General features: G+C 39.5%; 1 protein-coding gene across 1 annotated transcript in view; it reads left to right on the forward strand.

Moving 5' to 3' along the window:
- The window catches only part of LOC5573047 (facilitated trehalose transporter Tret1), a 38,332-nt gene that overhangs the window by 16,412 nt on the left and 487 nt on the right, over positions 1-21,433 (forward strand). Inside the window, exons 2-5 of the mRNA XM_001654316.2 lie at positions 15,042-15,163; positions 15,229-15,521; positions 15,585-15,813; positions 20,573-21,403. Coding sequence (XP_001654366.1) covers positions 15,159-15,163; positions 15,229-15,521; positions 15,585-15,813; positions 20,573-21,403 — 1,358 coding nt within the window. The 5' untranslated portion in view covers positions 15,042-15,158. The remainder of the gene's footprint in view (positions 1-15,041; positions 15,164-15,228; positions 15,522-15,584; positions 15,814-20,572; positions 21,404-21,433) is intronic.

The following is a 21,433-nucleotide window of genomic DNA, read 5'->3' on the forward strand; positions in this document are numbered from 1 at the left end:
CGTAGGCATCAAAACAGAATCTGCGAATAAACACAAACAACCGTTCGGGCGCTTCATTCGTTCGTGTTTCATTTTCGGATCGCTGTTTTTCCCGACGCTATCATCGAGTGATTTTCCATCGCTCGATAATGTGAACGGTACGATCCACGCTGACTGCTCTTCGCGAAGAACAGGAAAATATTCATTTCGATCATCTTCCTTCATGGGCGCTTGCAACAATCAAGCTAAACTTGCTCCGCTCAAAAATGAATGCCGAGCGCACAGAATTGGCCTCTTTTCATGCAGCACAGATTTCGTGCAAAGGGGCTGTACACAGCTTTGTGCAAACGGTGGTAAGCAAAACTGAATGAGTGAATTGCACACAGAGGAGGAATGCTTGGAATGCGGAATTCGTTTCCATTTTTGTTTTGCTTCTGAAAACATAAAAAAAAACATTCCAATTTTAAAGATTTTCAGAGATTTTTTCATTTGAATAGCCGAAGCGGAAGCAAATGAGGAAAAAACTTTGGCATTTGCGACCATCTTCCGGCTTTTCGCTAGAAAACATCTCAGAAAACTCCCCATCTTACCAACGGCCAACTGTTTGCTGCCACGCGGGATATCATTGACAGTTCCGTTTCCATCGATACCGGACAGACGAAGGCCAAAACGTCGGCAACTCACAGAATGAGTGCGACCTACTCAGAATTTTCACTCAGTCAGCCAGTTCTGCATTGGTTGCCTCATTCTGTGTAGTTTTAACACATGCGCTGCGTGGCTTAGCGTGGAGTGTTTGCTTGACTTTACGAGAAGAAGCAACCTAGCAATGAATCACGAGAATGAACAGCGCGTGGATAAATGAATCCTACGAGTGGAAAGGCTTCGCGAACCACTTATCGGTGTGTTTATTTTGCTTCTTCGGCGTTGCATCCGTTCGCTTTTTGCGATGCTCTTCGTGACGCAAAAATGAAAAATGAATTTTGGCGAATGTTGGATCGCGAAGATGCGTCGATCATTGTTCACGAAGAAGATCCATCGCAACCCTGACCCAAGCCACGACGTCAAAATCATCATAGGAGATCTAAACGTTCAGGTTGGCCAGGAGGAGTTCAGGCCGACTATTGGAAAGTTCAGCGCCCACTGGCTGACGAACGAAAATGGCCTACGACTAATTGATTTCGCCACTTCCAAGAATATGGCCATTCGTAGCACCTACTTCCAGCACAGCCTTCCATATCGATACACCTGGAGATCACCACAGCAGACAGAATCTCAAATCGACCACGTTCTGATTGATAAACGGCACTTCTCCGACATTATTAGCGTCAGGACCTATGGTGGCACTAACATCGACTCTAACCATTATCTGGTGATGGCCAAACTGCACCCAAAACTCTCCGTCGTTAACTGACGGCCGCCCCGGTATGACCTAGAGCTGCTTAAGCAACCGGATGCAGCAGCCACATACGCGCAGCACCTTGAGGCTGCATTATCGGAAGAGGGTGAGCTGAATGAAGCCCCTCTTGAGGACTGCTGGAGAGCAACGTCGGGTACGTGGGACGGAGTCGACGGAACGATTGGTTCGACGAGGACTTCCAGGAGGTTTTGGAGAAGAAGAATGCAGCGCGAGCGGTCATGCTGATGCAAGGGACCCGGCAGAAAGTGGAACGCTATAGACGAAAACGGCAACAGTAGACCCGCCTCTTTCGGGAGAAAAAACGCCGCCTGGAGGAGACGAAGTGCGAGGAGATGGAACAGCTGTGCCGATCTAAAAAAACGCGTCAGTTCTATCAGAAGCTCAACGCATCCCGCAACGGCTTCGTGCCGCGAGCCGAGATGTGCAGAGATAAGGATGGGAGCATTTTGACAGACTAGCGTGAGGTGATCGAAAGGTGGAAGCAGCACTTCGACGAACACCTGAATGGTGCTGAGAGCACAGGCAATGAAGGATGGGACAACGGAAGAAATGCCTTCGTCAGTACTGCGGAGGATGGAAACCAACCAGCCCCCACTTTGAGGGAAGTTAAGGATGCCATTCACCAGCTCAAGAACAATAAAGCTGCTGGTAAGGATGGTATCGGAGCTGAACTCATAAAAATGAGCCCGGAGTAGCTGGCCATTTGTCTGCACCGGCTGATAGGCACAATCTTGGAAACAGAACAGTTACTGGAGGAGTGGAAGGAAGGGGTAATATGCCCCATCTTCAAGAAAGGCGACAAGTTAGTTTGTGAGAACTGTCGAGCGATCACCATTCTAAATGTGGCGTACAAAGTATTATCCCAGATCATCGTCGTCTGTCACCTGTAGTAAACGAGTTTGTGGGAAGTTATCAAGCCGGCTTCGTTGACGGCCGATCGAAAACGGACCAGATCTTTACTGTACTGTATCCTCCAAAAATGTCGTGAACACCAGGTCCCAACGTATCACCTTTTCATCGATTTCAAGGCGGCATACGATAGTATCGACCGCGTAGAGCTATGGAAAATTATGGACGAGAACAGCTTTCCCGGAAAGCTTACGAGACTGATAAGAACAACGATGAAAAGTGTGCAAAATTGTGTGAAGGTTTCAGGCGAACACTCCAGTTCGTTTGGATCCCACCGGGGACTACGACAAGGTGATGACTTTCATGCCTGTTGTTCAATATTGCGCTAGAAGGTGTCATGCGGAGATTTTTACGAGAACCAGTCAATTTGTTTGCTTCGCGGATGATATGAGTATTGCGGCCGAACATTTGAAAATGTGGCAGACCTGTACACCCGCTTGAAACGCGAAGCTGCAAAGGTTGGATTGTTGGTGAATGCGGCCAAGACAAAGTACATGCTAGCTGGTGGGGCCGAGCGCGACAGGGCTCGCCTAAGTAGCAGTGTTACGATAGACGGGGATACGTTCGAAGTGGTCGACGAGTTCGTCTACCTTGGATCCTTGCTGACGGCTGACAATAACGTTAGCCGTGAAATACGGAGGCGCATCATCATTGGAAGTCGGGCCTACTATGGCCTCCAGAAGAAGCTGCGGTCAAAAAAGATTCATGCCCGCACCAAATGTACCATGTACAAAACGCTCATAAGGCCGGTAGTCCTCTACGGGCATGAAACGTGGACGATGCTCGATGAGGACCTGCAAGCACTTGGAGTCTTCGAACGTCGGGTGCTTAGGACGATCTTCGGCGGTGTGCCGGAAAACGGTGCGTGGTGGCGAAGGATGAACCACGAGTTCGCGCAACTCTACGGCGAACCCAGTTTCCAGAAGGTAGCCAAAGCTGGAAGGATACGAAGGGCAGGGCATGTTGCAAGAATGCCGGACAGAAGCCCTGCAAATATGGTGTTCGCGTCGGATGCGGTTGGTACAAGAAGGCGTGAATCGCAGCGAGCTCAATTATCAAGGCGCATCGATTTGGCAAGCGTGGGGCAGAACCGAGAATGGAACCGAGTATTGTGGCGTGAAATTGTTGATTCAGTGTTATCTTTCTAGATATTACCTAAATAAATGCATGAATGTTTGAAGTGAAAGTCTTATACTTGATAGGCATTTGAACCACCATGTCATGGTCATGGTCATAACATTTGTTTTGCATTAAACTAGAAAGAATAGAAAGAATTTTTACTCCGATTGAAATGTTTGCCCTGCTTTACTCTATATTGCGTGGCAAGTACGATGATACTCTACGCTCTAGAAAATTTCATCTACGAAAAGATCCACGACCAGTGGAACTGAAAATCACTACGCTCAGCAAGGTCATGGTGAATAGCTGTGAGTTTACTGTTCGGGCCCCTAAGTTAACTAAAAAACTGGGAAAATTGCATCAGACATTTAAGGCTCAAGAATCCATCATTCAGTCATGAACGATCATCAAAAATTAAAAACCAGTTTTTTCGTTCAAATTTATAACAATCCTTATGAAAATCTATCATCCCATTTCAGATAGTAAGTGTAATGCAATGATAGATTTTCTTGAGCATTGCTTGAATTTTGAGCAAAAAAACTGGTTTTGAAAATTTGTAAAACGATGATGGTTATTTTCCTCTTAATGTAGTCCGGTTTTTGGACAAATAAGGCTTTTTCCTTTAGTATTGCAATGCCAAGAAAAAAAAACTTGCCCCTCTTTACTCTATATCGCGTGGCAAGTACGGTATTGATCTGCGCGTTTAGTGCTGAATCCATCTGCCCCTAAAACACGAGAACAACACCGAGATATACTACGGATGATGACTTCTCATTGTTTTTATCTAACATCGACGTGAGTGTCACAGAGCGGGACGTTCATGCATTGGTTGTCCGTTCTCTTGGTACTCCTGAACCCGAGCGCATTGATGTAATTAAATTAGGATCGAATTGGAACACTCATAGAGCGTTGGATTATGTGTCATTTAAGGTAATGTTAGACAAAAAGTGGAAATCTCGTGCATTGGATTCCTCTATATGGCCAAACAATGTTAGATTTAGAGAGTTTATCAAGAAAAATAGTAATACCTGGAAATCGATATGAGCTTAATTCGCAGCTTAAATGAAAAGATAGGTGATATAATGTTAAATAAGTTTCTGTTTTTGATTGTTTCCTGGTTCATTCTGTAAAGTTTCTGTTTTGTTGTGTAGATAGATAATGTTGATAATGTTATTAAAGTTTGTATGTGCTTGAGTTATTTGATGCATTGTTTCAATTAGGTTAAGATATTCAATAAGACTCAAGATAGTCAGTTGGATTAAATAAATAAACAAATAAACAAAAAAAAAAAACTGTAGTCCTGTTTTAGTCACATGAGACTTTTTTCTAGGGTATGTGGTAATGCCTTTCTATGCATAGTTACCCCTTTTCTATGAGACATGGGACAATTGCCTAGAATGACAGTATAGCCGCTGCAGCCTAGCATTTACGAAGGGTCACAAATTGACATAATTAAAATTTGCAATTTGTGCCCCGTGGTGATCACTTCGTTTTTCCTCATGCCTTCTAAATCCATTCCAAAACGCTGAACTGAAGATAATTATCCATGATCGATGGCAAATCATTAAATTTACCGCTAGGTGCTTGCAGAATAGAAGTACTGAGTCAGAACGTGGTAACTGGTTTTTTGCCGGTACATGCATGCTCGGAACATGCATATCACGCTTTCTAAAGCGCAGTACCAAAACACACCTACTGACCGAACATTGCCTTCTAAAGGCAGGAGATCATAAAACGATGTAGAATGAGAAGTGATAAACTAGCATTACGAGTTATTTTTGCGGCCGTGCAAAAATGCTACGTTGAGACCTTGACCAAGGAAGATGTAAATCTCTGTAACCTGTTCGGTTAGTTTGAGTGTATCCAAAGGCGACTAGTCAATGTTTTGGGAAAGCCCTTAAACAGGATTTCGTAGTTGATTAATTTCTATATTACAACTTATCGGTTCGTTAACTACGTTGAATACTTTGCGAGAGCGGGTCACAACAGTATGATATATCAAAGTGAAAAGTAGTGGCACGAGTCAATCATTCGTAAAAATAACTAGGTCTATATAGGTATTCGGTTCAGGGAGAATGAAACTTTAAGCTGATAGTAAATTACTACTCTGTCCATGCGAGGCCAAATCCTACAAATAATCTAATAAGGGCGTTCATCGCAAGCAGAAAATACAAAACCGTTTGCTTTCTGTTTGAATCAAATTGGTCAAAGTACAAGACCAAAAAACAGTTCCGGTTCACGCGCCACGTGTTTCAATGGTTTGATTTTCTGTTTATTTCTTACATCATTCGCAAAACCGGAACTAATTGATTCGTATTCGTATTCTAGGGTACTACGATTTGCAGAGTTCCCAAATCAAGGACGCCGTGCTTCAAGGGTGATGTGTTGTAATTTTGGCGGTATTTGGGTCAAATCATCGTCAATAATCGACGTTATGGAATGGTTTAAGCTAATGCGTAGCATTTATACTGTGCTGTTAGGATGTTAAGTGTTTCGATCTTTTGAAATGCATTGACGGTATAATTGGTAGTAACATCGATGATCAATTATTGCTCTCCTGATATAGGCATTCTCGGCAAAGTTGTTCAGTAGCTCAAGCGCTATCATTATTCTAGTCAAGAGACTCGAGATTTTTGAACCAGGCGGCGCAATTGAGCATAAAACTTTTATATTGCAAATATCTTAGATCCCATACTACTTAGAAAAATGATACCTTTGGCAAACGTGTTCAGTAAGTCAAGGGTTCCACAAAACAAATGTTTCACGCTCACTAGCGTCGTCTGGTGGCTAAATTTTGAAACTCGTGGATTTTATAATGATAGCGTTTGAGCTACTGAACAACTTTGCCGAAGATGCTATCTCTTTAGGTAGTCAGCATCCTGAGATATCCGAAAAACAAAATTTCGATGTCCACTAGTGCCGCCTGGTGGTAGGATTCCGCATTTCAATGACCACCGCATGGTAGCCATTAATCTACTGAACAGTGTTGCTGAACATCATAACACTCTATTTTGATTACTTTTTAAGATATTAATTATTTGTTAAAACGGTCGGAATGTCCAAATATAGGGTGACAAAAGCATATAAATTAAATCATTCTATATGGCATCATTATCAATCTATGAAAACACTTACTTTTCAATTGGTAGGTGAAGATTTGAATTACACAACTTAAATAAACTTAAATAAATAGAAATGTATGCCCCTTTCATGATTTCTATTCTGGTCACTATGCTTCATACACGGATAAAAATCTGATCCCCAAATCATGATTTACAAATCATGGAATTCATAAATTGGTTAGGTCATAATATCATAAGCGTAACATTCAGTGTGAAAACACTAAGCGGTGCGCTTTGCTTCAGCTCATTCGTATCGATCACTCTCAATTCAAGATTACGAAGTGGTTGAGTGGTAGAGTACGTGGCTATCAATCGGAAGGTTCTTGGCTCGAATCTCAGTGCATGTTATTTTTTATTTTGTCGATCATAAACGGATGCGCGACTCAGCATTTTTGGCATTTGAATCATAATTCCGAGCAATCAGCAACAAAAACCTTACTCGTGTGTTGCGTTACGGCGATCTGACTCATGATATCATGAGTCCAAATCATGGTGTATTTTCATAAGATGAAAACACACTGGAATCATGATATCATGAGTCATAATCTTGTTTTTGGATTCAGATTTCTACCCGTGTATTCCATTATGCTTCATACTCCGGACACTTTGATTCAAATTCCAGACAGGTTCGTGAAAAGCAAAGTTGGAATAGTAAAATCATTAGATGAACACACACTGACGTTCGAAAAACGTTAAAACTAGTTAAGAATTTTGGAGACGAATCAGCCAATTTATTTTGAAAGTCTCGATAATAAAGATAATAACAATAATAATAAATCTTCGAGCTGTTTAGTAGAATACCTTTAAGTAGATGAATAAACCGAATTTAGTACTATACCATTTAATTCCACTTGAGTTTGTATCCTTTGACAGATACGCGTATTTCGTCCTCAACTGTAAGGCCGTCTCCAGTGTCGTGTACTAAAGTCGAGTCTAGTACACGACACTGAAGACGGCCTCACAGTTGAGGTCGAAATACGCGTATCTGTCAAAGGATACAAACTCAAGTGGAATTAAATGGTATAGTACTAAATTCGGTTTTTTCATCTACTTAATAATAATAGTTGAATTGTAAATTTTCCAGGATTTCTATGGAAAAAGCTTATTATAACGAGCCTCCAAATTAAGAACTTTGGAACAGCTAATTTTGTAACATTTCAATTGAAACCTCTCCATACAAAACAAAGTGTCCAGAATTTGAATCAACATAGTATAATGACAAATTTAGAAAGAGTGAAATGGGGCTCTAAATTTTGCAAGAGTAGGAGACTTTCACTCCATATATTATAAAAATCGATTGAGATTTGGAAAAATTATGGCTATTTGTTGTGTTTAGACATAATATGCGTTATTTGTAGATTGGTGGAGCTAGGGACGTTCCGATATTGCGAAGTTTTGATATTTGAGTCGATACGATTATCGAATCAAAGTATCGATACCACCGATGTATTGATTGAAAATATCGATACATCTCAATTTCATATGATATACACTCCCGTGCATAAGTTTGGGTTCACCCCCTAAAAACATACAAAAATGTTCAGTCCATATCTTTGTGATTACACGTCCAATTGAAACTCTCTAAGCCTCATTCGAAGGGCAAAGAGTTATTCTTTATTCATATGTATTTTCGAGATACATTTATTGAATTTTGTATACTAAATTTTTACTTAAAACTGTGACACTTTTCAAAAAACACGCTGGAAAAACATAGCAAATTTCCTCAGCATTGGATCGACCAAAATTTTAAAACAAGGTGTCGTTAGAATCGTTATCTTATAGTCTTTGAAGAGCACTCACGAAATGTTTGCGGAAAAATCTGAAAACTATTCAAAATTAATGAAACAGTCATTCAAGTCATCGTGCCAAAGTTTGGGTTCACCCAAAGGAAATTAGCAATGATTTTTTAGTTTGTTTTTTGAAAAATGTCACAACTTTAAGTAAAAACTCAGTATACAAAAATCAGAAAATGTTTTTGGAAAAATGCATACGAAGTAAGAATAACTCTTTGCCCTTCGAATGCAGCTTGGAGAGATTCAATTGGACGTGATATGGACGGAACACTTTTATATGTTTTTGAGAGGGTGAACCCAAACTTTTGCACGGGAGTGTATGTGAAGGGTTTTTTTACAAGGGGGAAATCTGCAAACAGACCCCCTGAGAAGGTAACTCAGGGAATGCGGGGATGAAGGGTTTAAAAGTCATAAAGGTTTGTGAAGGGTTTAAAATTCATAAATCGCATAGGCACCTGACTTTCAGTTCCTTCAATTTGCAAACAATTCTTTGAACTCTTAATATTACCAATGTCTTGATAAATAGGGACATGAATATCTTCTTTTGGGCTGTTCATTTTCAATTGCAATTTGCGTTTAAGTAGTAAGTACTCATTGCTCTTCATCATGCTGCATTATGAAATGTTACGAAAATCGATTGAATTTCATGTAAAAAGTGAAAATCGACGAGATACACCGATCACTGCAGATATGCCTGTATGAAACGAAACGCGAGAAATAATTAAGTGGTTTATGGACAGCCTCTTAATGATACATTGTATAACCGTTGGTATGAGAACTGTTAAAAATAATTTCAAAATAACTTGAATTTCGATAAAAATCCTACAATTGTTATCCAAATATTGGCTTACCATATATCGGAAAGAAATATCGATATCATCGATATATTAAATGGGAAATATCGATACCAGAATATCGAATATTGAAAGCAAAATATCGATATTCCGATAAGAGAAAGGATCTTTCAGCATTCATAACAACAAGATACTTGCATTATGTCCTATGGTATTCAAACTGATATATTTGGTAAAATATCTGCATCAAATTGGCATCAAAAGATCGGAATGGATCTTTAGAAGTCGTCTGTTTGAACACCGATTATAATATGATTATATGCTATATAACAAAAAAATGGTTTACATTTTCATCACCTATAAAATACTCCCCCAGTAATTTTGATAGTTCGATCAATTTTTTGTCCAATTATGATAAAATGTAGATCAGCATCTCAACATAGTATAGAGGTTATTTTATTTATTTTTTATTTTGTTAATGTACAAGGGGGTCAGGGGCCAAGTCCGGGGTATATGAGTAGTAGGCAACGCAACGTCTTTGACCAGTACGTTCTTTAAGTTCTGCTTCTACTCTAGACTACAACTTCACGTATAAATGATGCAAGGTCATTAGAACATGAATCAGTCATACATATTAGAGGTAGTGAAGTGTTTTGCCTAAGGATATGAGAAAGGAGGAATTATGTGTGGTGTTTTGTAAATATAGTAGCAGCTCGTTATAGCGATAACTTTTATAGTGACAAAAGCTCTCCATTGCAACATTTTTTGGTCCCTTGAGAAATGTTTTGGTATTAACACCATTCTTTATAACGACTTTTCTCTATTACGACGGTCCCTTGCTATGTCGTTATAACAAGCTTCGACTGTAGCTCTGAGGAAGAAGTTTGTTATTAGTCAAACAATTAGTTAATCTGATTTACCTTTCAATTAGTAATAAGAATAATTATAGGAACGGTAAACTCATCGTTTTTTCGGCTATTACGCTGACATGATAAGGGATGCCCTTCCTCTCCGATGAGTTGTTCCTCGTAGTAATGGCGGGTAAGATAAGAAAACAAGGATAAAGCTAGCAGAAATGTTAGTGATTGTTACATGCTTCATTGCTGTATTGGCCTACACTGATAAAATTAACGCAACGGTATGCTAGTAAGCTCAGAACAACAATTGTATTTGTTACTTTTAATTTAGATAGTTAAGCTCAGGGTCGATTATTGTATATAACTTTTAAGAGAAGCAGAAGAAAAGCGTGAACGCGAAGTAATGACCTTCCATTCCATCTTCAAGTGCTCACCACAAGCACAACACTTTATTCTGGCACTTAAGAACGTCCATGTTGTAACTTTTTCACACAAGAAATCTGCCTCGACCGACTTGGCAGAACGCGCCCATACCACTTTCTGAACTGAAGGACAGGGCTCTCAACATAGTATAGCGGTTATTTAATACAAAAATAAAAACTACATATCAGGGGGTGTTTCTAAAATATATTGATCCCAAGGGGGCGAAACTCAAAAAAGTTTGGGAAACGCTGATGTAAACTTATAAATAAATAAAGAAATTCGCATTTTAGACGTGAAAACTATAATTTTAGGTCAAACGTTCATTGCATGGAACAAAATAAAAATAAAAGCAGGGCAAACGTTCGAGTCATTTCGCGGAAATATTTGCAAAATTGTATAAAATACCAAATACTACTAAATACTATATTATACCACATACTAGCTTTAATTTAAGTGACTGAACCTGCGTAATAAATCACTCAAATTCCATGTTTTTACTTAGTTTTGCAAGAAAAACTACTGTTTTGGTCAAATTATAATTAATCTGTAAATAACCTGTTTTTTTTACAATTTTTTGATGAAAATTTAGTGTGTACTTTTAATAATAAATCGTTTCGATATTTTGAGATTCAGTCAGCTAAATTTTACCCCGCACATTCGTAATTTTGTCCAACTATCGGAGCAAGGGTTCGTTTAACACATTCATGTTTTAATCTGACCTAACTAAAAATGACTAAATATTAAAACAAGTTTGCTTAGCAAAATGTTGGTCAATATGCTGAAAGTTCACTGTGTGGTATTAATTTCTTTTCAACAGTTATAGTTTTTCTGAAAGATTGATTTTTTACCCCACCTTACTCTATTGCTTTGATCGTTTATCGAACTAAGACTGACTGAACTAACTGACTTTTATCATTTTTGCTCTTTTGACACTTGTTTCTAATAAATGTCAAAATTTGCCCTCTTGTTATTTTATTTAAATGGTAAAACCTGTCATTGATAGGTTTTCAACTTGAGTTCGTAATAAATGTAGTTTTATTAAAGCTTTACATGCAGATTTTTGAAATTTTATTTTATTTTGACTTTAAGTTATACATAAATCCACGATAAAGCCTGTACTTTATTTAGGATTTCTTTTATGGACAGCTGGATGTTCGGAATGGCTTTTTTATTTCTCAATCAATCATGTAAAAATGAGTCAATTCCATCGACGCACAGTGGGACGAAATCAAAAAAGTGGGACATGTGTGTTTGGTCTGAAACTATAGGGTTTAGCGTTCCGAAATGTTCTACAAAGTTTCATTATTTTTTGAGTGCTTCATTTGGACACTGAAAAAATCACTTCGGGTAATAAAATAACTTTTTGCAATTTCCCATCGTAATAGGCTGTTTTTCATCACGACAATCTGTCATGAAACGGCCTACTTTCCTGCACTGAAGTAAGAAGTGCGGGAATAGTCATTATCTAACTGAAACCAGTGCTGTAATGATTCATTACGCAACGCTTTCTCATTACGCAACTGTTTTGAGATGGTTAATGAATCATAACACAACAATTTCTCAAAAATTGTAAAATAATGGTGAATGCATTTCGATATAGTTTCTAATACCCTCAAGTGGTCTTCTACGAAATTGCAAAAAATGTTGTACGTAACTCGTTGCAGAACTCGATTTTTACAGCACTCGTCGTAATTATCCTACTCGGCAAGCCTCGTAGGATAAATTTACGACTCGTGCTGTAAAAATCATCATTCTGCAACTTGTTCCGTAAACTACTATTTTCATTTATTGTCAAAATTGGAAACTTTTTTGCCGAAGATACCAGCGCTTTCCCTTCATTTTGAAGATTTACGAACGCTTTTCTCATTTCTTCACATCAAATTGAAGTGCGCATATCTTGTAGAGTTGCAGGTAGTAGCAACTCATTTTAGCGTCATGCTGTTTCGCAACCTATACCCTTTCTATACATGCAGACATGACTACGGGATCTAGCAGGATGCAAAGCTTTAAGTTGAAAACAGGCATTGCATTTAATTTCATCTTTCGATCTTCTGAGCAAGATTCGGATCAAATATTAAGATATTGTTGTTTGCATTTGAGATGCAAATCTTGACTAAACGTCCTCCAAATGCGGTAACACAAAACAATCAAAGGACACCTAGCAACGATAATATAAATCACCGCCGCCCTAGCAAGAAAAATCTATCTTTGACATCGCATTTCTTGTGAAAAATCTTACCGCGTTTGGTGTTCCCGCATTTTAAATTTGCATTTCAAACGCACACAGCAATATTATCTTGGAGCTCTTTGATTGAATTTTGAACTTCATCTTTGAATCTCTGGATTCAAGATGAAATCTTATCATCGGAGCAATCCGTACATCAGAAAGCCATAACAGAAAGATTCGAAACAGCCCGGTTGTCACGTCTGGGTATTTTCTGATCAAATAGAAGTGAAAATTATCTGAAGATGTCAACCAACGAAAGTAAGTAGATAATTCGTTCCTTGAGGAAATCAAATTTCATTTTTATATTTTTATAGGTTGGGATGGATTCTATTGCGGCCACGCACATAATGTGTTCGTATTTTCTTCGAAGACCACAAACGCAACTTTCAAGCATTCAGGGGATGGAGCGCTTGAGCAGAAATCTTTCTTGAGTAATGAAGAAAATAGAATAGGATGAGTCTGGATTGCGAAAAATAAAATCCTTAATATACAGTCGCCTCTCCACATCTCGATATCGAAGGGACCATCGAGATCGAGAAAAAGAACAAATTTTTAACGAATACTAGGTTGAAAATCACTCCGTTACCAGGAAAATTAAAAACAAACAGATGTCATTTCGTTTTCGCAAATTGTCCTGAATCTCTAAAATCTGGTCTAGTAACCTTTGAAAATAGTCATATCGACATACGGAGAGAAAGTTAGGAACGAAAATCACATCGAGATAGGGAGGTATCGATATAAGGACGATATCGAGACACAGAGAGTAAAAATGTATGCAGAATGAAGGGAGCGAAAAAATCATCGACTTAGGGAGAGATATCGAGATGTAGAACATCGAGATGTGGAGAGTCGACTGTAAAATGAAATAAAAGTTTCCTTCGTGATACATTCATAATAAAATAATTCTCTCATTGCTTTGCCCCTCTTACTTGCACCTGAGCAGATAAAATTTGTCTGTAAATGTAAACGTTACAAGTTATAAAAGCTTAGATAAAAAACTGATATTTTCCCAAGAAATTGCACGCATTTCTTGTTGTTCCCAACCGCACCTTGTAGGTAGAAAATTCCCGACTTTTCAAAATACAAGGGCTCATTAGAATTATTTAAAATCAGAATTCAATCAAAGTTCAGTCAGTTTCAGTACTATTTTTCATAATTTTTCACTTCAAAACTCAGCGGTTCATCAACGGATCTAACTTATTCAGCATGTAGCATTGAAAGCATAAGAAAATGCTCACCATGTAGAATTTACAAATACCAGACATCTCAAACAAGTAAAATATTCTTACAATAGCCATAACAGCATAGTAGTGTAATCTAATCAGCATACTTTATGCATATAAGCGCGTACAGTGATACTTTTTCAAGTCAATATAAACTATCAAGACTGAGTTGTATCACTTTGAAATGCAAGCTGAAAAGTCATCATTGTTGCCAAAACCAATTACGGGCTACTTAGCCTTAAAACAGAAATATACCCATATGTCACCGAACAAGCTTCAAGATCATCATCTGATAGAGAGATGGAATCATTCCAAAGCGCTCTTGGATTGCTGATAATATCTTTCATTATCCGAAGATGATCAAAGTGATCAGATGAGATTGTAATGCCTGGTTGAAAATGACAACTTATTATTGGATAAATTGTAGTAACAATTTAGTATTTTAGAAAAGTAAAATTTTTGTAACAATTTCAAATGATTTTACCCATGGTGTTTCTAGGGGGAAATTACCACTCTTCTTTTTGGCGTTATGTTCCAAATAAGACAGAGCCTGTTTTTCAGCTTATGTTGTATTATGAGCACTTTAACAGCTGAACTAAGAGTTCTCTCTGCCATTTGACCATTTTGCAAGTGTATATCGTGTGACAGGTACGAAGATACTCTATGTTCTAGGAGACAGGTGGGATCGAACCCATTACCCTGAGCATGGTCTTGCTGAGGGTAATGTGCATTTATCGCTACGGCTATCTTGTGCCTGAGGAAACTTCACCTGTAATATTTCTTGATCAAATTCTCTGCAAGGAGTTTTTGATTATCCTCAATTCATTTTTTCCCTATCATTGAACTATTCTAATAAATATAATAATGTAAATATAAATTTTGGTGATTGCTAGTTGGAAACTAATCGTAAAGCACTCCCCTTCCCCGATACTTCTTATGTAATCAATAGACAGCGTCTTATGACCAGAATACGACATAGAAGCCATCACAAGAGCATGTTTTGCAAACAATCTCGACCTAGACACTATAACGAGCGCACCATCCAGACCATTTAATGTTTCCAGATTTAACTAGAATACGGTGGCCACAGATGTCTAGTAATGCTTCTGACTAGTGCTTATCGCTGCCAATAGTTTGTAGTATATAATCATCTAATGTAAGCTTTACTATTTCTACAGATAATCCAATCACGCAGTCAAGATGCGATTTGTTTGAACAAACGGTTACATTCCAACGGGCACGGCTTCATTCAGGACTTGGTGGTCGTTCTAGTTAGATAGATCACATCCATCGCCATGGGGTTTGTACAATGATTATTTATTTAATGAAAATTGTCACTAAAATGAAATTCTGTTTTCCATGCAGCAAATCGGTTTATACAATCAATGCGGAGAGCCCCAGCGTGAATGGGACCGCGACTATGGAAGCGAAAAACGGAATAGTCAAAGTGAAAACCGGAGATGAGCAAAAACCGGAAGCGGGAAAGTTCCGAACGATCCTGCCGCAGATATTGGCCAGCACGGCGAAGAACTTCCTGTTACTGGATTTGGGAATGGCGGTAGCTTTGCCCACTATTGTCATTCCGGCGCTGCGCGGTTTGAAGAATCGCGCTCCTGATGAGTTTCTGCATTTCACACCTGTGCAGGCCTCGTGGTTCGGTAAGAGCGAAACTCATTTGGGGAATGATTTTGTTCATAATGTGGATATTTCGATTATTTCAGGAAGTATAGCCTACATTTGTCAGCCGGTTGGTAGTGTTCTATCTGGTATAGTGTTGGAGCCTTTGGGGCGGAAACGTTCGATGATTTTAGTTAACATTCCTCACATAATTGCATGGTTGATGCTGTATCAAGCCGGGTCGCTGGAGGAGATGTATATAGCTGCTATATTACTGGGACTAGGTGTTGGATTCATGGAAGCACCGATCGTAACATATGTAGGCGAAATATGGTAAGCATTGTAGTAAATTGCTCATTGATATTTTGGCAACGTTGTTTATTTTGAAGCTTCTTTATCATAAGATATTTTCCGTGAAGAAATTTATATACTAGTATATTGCTGTGTACAATAAAAGTGCTTTGTTAAAATGGTGGTGATCTGCACAATAATGTTAAAATAATGATGAGCCCGATGGGCATCATCCCGGCTATGATGCTCAAGGCCTCTTTAAAAACCGTTCGGTATGCACTTGCTACTCTGTACGTGCTTTCTAACCGCTTTAGGTTTCTGTTCATTCTAAGCACTTCTGACCAGATTGGTCCTTCACTCCTTAGTATAGATAGCATCACGCCTGCCAGGAGCTTGCGTTTGCTGACAATTACAACAGAGCTGTTAGACATTATCCTCGAAATCGCCGCTATAGCCGTAGATGCGCTTTTACAGGCATATTCAACATGGCTAGCGAAGCTGAGCTTATCATCGATCATTACCCCAAGAAGCCTAAGTCCAAGAGAATCCTACCATCGAAATAACTTTCTAAAAGCTTACACAACTGCACTGGTACCTTGAGGCGGTGAAGTGCGTGGGCTATTTCTTCCCAGCTTGCGCTGTTGACTGCATTCTTCACATCCAGATTGACAACCGCGCAGTAACGGATGCCGCTCCTTTTATGCTCGATTTCCACCTCAGCTGTCTGAACCTGATTTACTTTTCCTGAATCCAAACTGGTTGTTGGACAGGCCGTCCGTACCTTCCGTATACGGTACTAGCCTGTTAAGGATCAACCTCTTCAACAACTTGCCCGTCGTTTCTAGTAGACAGATAGGTCTATAAGCCGACAGGTCACATGGCGGTTTCCCCGGCTTTGGTAGTAGCACCAATTTCTGTCTCCTCCACACATCCGGGAAGATTCCTTAATCTATGCAGCGTTGCATCGTGGTTCTGAACATGTCCGGACCCGCATTCACTGCTGCTTTTAAGGCAATATTTGGGATACCATCGGGTCCCGGTGCCTTGATTGGTGCGAATGATGTTACGACTTCTGCCAGCTCTTCGTTCGTCACCCTCGCCACTTCTTCTCCTTCATCTGCCGCATACTACGTGGGGGACATGATGATCGCTATGAGTATAACCGTCATCAACGCGCCAGTTTATGGTACCTAAACGGTTAGGACTACAAAACGTCACGCCGATAACCGATTCTGTACCATTTCTGTGGAAGGTACTATTTGCCAACTCTACATTTAATGTAGCCAGGGATTCCAACAATAGTTGGACTCTTTGGTTGGTGCAATGGCTACCCCACTCCACTACCCATGCATTAAAGTCATCAGCTATCACTACACTGGCTGCCGATTAGCTAGTTCGGCTATCATCCTGTCGACCATGTGGGAGAATTCCTCAATCGACCACCTTGGGGGCGCGTAACAACTGCAATAGAACACGCCGTTGATTTTTGGTATCGCAAAACCGTCATTTGAGATAGAGACTACATCTTGGATTGGGTATTGTCCTGTCGTCTCTATAGCTGCTAGCTCTATCCACCACCCAGTTCCTGTTGTTGGCTGGTACGCAGTATGGGTCTGATAGCAACACCACTTCAGTCTCCGTTTCCGAGACTGACTGCCAAAGCAGTTCCTGAACTGCATCACAGAGGTTTAAATTTAACTGTGTTACTTCCGTTTTGGCTTGCTTTGATACTCCACTTGTGTCCGGACATTTGGGTCCGTCCGTTAATTGCCCGTTGGCTGATCTGTCGAAACATATTAGGCACTTAGCGATTTGCTTACAATCGCTTACCCTATGGCCTTCGGTGCCGCATTTTCTCCATATCTTACTTCTGTCGGGACCAGCCCTTCAGGAAACACTTGAAAAAATCTTCAGGAAGCTGTTGTATGCCCAAGTTCTTCGCTTGGTTGGCCTACCTTATCACCGCCACCTGGGTGCCCTGCGGGCATTTTCTAAGGTAGATTTCTAAGAAAGCCTTACTAGCTACATCGTTGTCACACTGCTCTTTGAGAGCATCCGTGACCTCTGATTTTTACATTGAACCTCCGAGACCTCCAGATTTTTACACTGAAGAGTCGCTTCTGCAGTCAGGGATCTTACATCAACCTCGTCGTCAAGTACTACTTGTGCCAGTTGCTTATAGGCTGCACCCTTTCGTTTGGCTTCCTTCTTTAAGACTAGGATCCTTTCAACAATCCTTAAGCTCCGCGCATCTGCGCCCAATGGCGATAAATTCTTCGTACTTCGCATCGCCTTCGAAACCTTGGCGTATTTCGCTTCCTCCGTTTCGATAACTAGGGATTCGCCTGAATTCCTACTTTTCGTTGTTTTCGGTTTAGCATTCTCCTTAAGCTCCGTTTTCGGTTTCTACTGTTTTTTCTTATTTCCAACTTGTATCCACAGGTTGCCTTCTTTAACCGAGTGGTTAGAGTCCGCGGCTACAAAGCAAAGTCATGCTGAAGGTGGAGGAAAACACTTCAGTCTGCCTTCAGTACCTTGGCTTTCGTGCGCTGCCAGTATACATAATTGAGGCCGTACTGGTGTTAGTTCCAATGTGCTCGAAGCACTCCTATTTGTAGTTCCATGCCTTGTCCGTTAGTATCGCGACCAGTATGCCATAATCAGGATCTTACTGGCAAAAAATCCTGATGTGCCGGTTGGCACTCCTTTTACGCTAGGGTGCTTTGATACTTTGAACGACATCGGTCGTTTTGAAAGAGTTGCATTCGGATTTTTGTGGTTTTTATAAAGGTTCATCAGAGCCCACTGTGAACTCCTACATATCCTGAGCAACACCTCAATTCGCAGAAGTCCTCCGTACCCCCTCGTTAAGCCCCTAGACTTTCGTCCCTGCTGCCCGATAAATCTTACCTCGTATTAAGATTATTTTCCAGGAAATTCATCAGAAACTATAAGTCATAAGAGCTTATCTGCATTTATCGATTTCTCTTCATCGTAGCTCTCTTTGCGTTAGTGCAGAAAACTGAAAAGATACATAACATATTCCTGTAGGATGAAGAATCACTATGTCTAGTCTCATTAACAAAATTTTTTACCGATTTATATAATTTAGCGAAATTTAGGAGAATTTAGCGATGTTTAGGATTTATCTAAATAAGCGAAGCAGAGGATCGATGAAGAGAAATCGCCCATGTCAGTTAGACCCTTATAAAGTAACAGTGTAGAATTCATTTATTGATTTTTTAATAACCTTCTTAAGGAATTCTTTTATGACATTAGTTCAAGATACCTTCAAGAATTCAACATTGATTTTTTTAGGGATAACTCCAAATTACTTCAACATAAATTTCTTCAAGGACTCTTTCACAATTTCTGAAGAACATCATGGAGTTCAACCAGAGATTTTTCAATCGATTTTGCAAGAAGTTCCTTTGAGATTTCAATTAAGGACATATTTTTGCACTCAAGTACTTTTTCATAAGATGCATCCACTAATTTATAAGGATTTGCTTTAGTCGTTCAGTTTTCTAAACTTTCAACCAAGAACTTCTCCAAAAAATATTTCAGGAAACTACCCCGAGAATTCGTCCCCTTAATGCTACAACTAGATAACTCGAAAATCAAAATTTTGAGATGTGCAACTTTGAAAGTATGACCGTTTAACAAGGTGATGGTTAATCGCAGAGATTATGATTGAAAAATAATCTTTAACTTGTATATTTTGAATCACATGCTTAAGACCTGTGGATATTTTGCAGATCTAATTAAGAAAACTGTTTTGACAAATTGAAGTCAAAAATTTCAAATTTCGAGTTATCTAGTTGTAGCATCAAGGGGACGAATTCCTCTTATGATTACTCCAGAAAGTTCTGTATAAATTCTTTAAGAAATTTTCCAAGGAAATTCACAAAAAATTTATGCAGGGACGTCTCAAGGGAATTGTGAAGGACATTTTTTTGAACATTAATGGAGAAATCCCTGAGATAATCCGGGAAGTTTCGCTGAAAACTCTGATCTCTGAAATTTTAATCTCTGATCAAAATTTTGTAAATATGTAATTCTGAAGCACTCTCGAGATAATCACTGAAAAACACCACTACTAAGGTAGAAAAAATAATCAATTGGAACCCTGGATAAAATCCTGCAGGATTATCTGGAGGCATTGCATGAAAAACATTGAACAGGATCCCCGAAGAAACTTTTATATAAATGGTTGGAATGATTGATGTTGTATTTGCTGGTGTACTTCAAATGAAAATTTGAAGAATCCATGGAGATTTAACTTGAAAAATTGCTCAAGAATTATTTGGAAGAAATGCAGTAGTAATATGTGCATGCTTTGTTGGAGAAGTTTCTATAAGATTCTAGCAATGGATCAGGAATAATCCTTGGAAGAATGTTGGAGGAATTTCTGAGATAAAGCGAAATTTATCTTTACCGAAAAAATGTTTATCTGTAAAAATCATCAACGACTTGTTTGAAAACTCTGGAGTTTTCTTGGAAGAATTGCAGTATCTGCAGAACTGCAAGTAGAAGAATATATTGACTTTAGAGACCATTCTTATTAAAAAAAAAGAATCTTAAATTTCATAAAAATAGACTTTTTAGACATTTTTGCTTTCCAAGCCTCTAAAAAAGACTTGCTACCAGCCCTGCCCCACTAAATTTTATATTTATTATTTAATGGCACCATAGTGTACAGGAGAGTTTACTCTACCACTTTTTATTTATGCTAATGCGAAATATTAATAATTATTACCCATAACATTGATTTAATCTTTTCTTTCAATCTCTTCTCTAGTCAACCATCGATACGAGGCATATTAACATCTTGCGCAGGAGTGGCTGTGATGCTGGGCTTTTTCGTCGTATTTCTTCTGGGAACGGTAACCACGTGGCGAATAACCGCTGCAATATGCGTTACCGTTCCGCTGGCTACGATGATTGCAATATGTTTCGTGCCGGAAACTCCCATGTGGCTACTGTCCAAGAATCGTAAGGAAGATGCCCGCAAATCGCTACAGTGGCTGCGCGGTTGGGTTTCACCGGATGCGGTGGAAAAGGAGTTCCAAGAAATGCAAAGATATAACAAAAACGCCGCACAATGCACTCCGTGTCAAAAATCTCAGAACTCCAAATGTGACCATCCACCGCCAAGCGAGTGGATGAAACTGAAAGAACTCATGAGGAAACGTAATCTACGACCGTTCGCTTTAGTCATGTTCCTGTTTGTGTTCGGTCAGCTTAGCGGGTTAACCGGAATGCGGCCTTATTTGGTGCAGATTTTCCAAGCTTATGGAGTACCATTGGACGCTAACTGGGCCACAGTATCGACAGCACTGTTGGGATTGGCCGCGAATATAGTTTGTATGGTGAGCATCAAGTTCGTCGGCAAACGAAGGCTGGCATTGTTCTCGTTTACTCTCACATCGCTGTCTTGCCTTTCGTTGGCGGTCTATGCATTCAACGTATTCCCACCTGGATGGTCATCATCAGATGCTCACGACAGCGTCAACACGGCCAACGGTCTCAACTATCTGGCCATGTTTCTATTCTTCACTCTGGCGTTTGCTACAAGCGTCGGAGTGCTTCCGGTGCCATGGATTCTGCTGAGCGAGGTGTTTCCTTTCAAGTAATTCTGACGATGATCACATTTTCGAAC

The sequence above is a fragment of the Aedes aegypti genome, chromosome 3 (genome assembly GCF_002204515.2).
Source record: "Aedes aegypti strain LVP_AGWG chromosome 3, AaegL5.0 Primary Assembly, whole genome shotgun sequence".
NCBI lineage: Eukaryota > Metazoa > Arthropoda > Insecta > Diptera > Culicidae > Aedes > Aedes aegypti.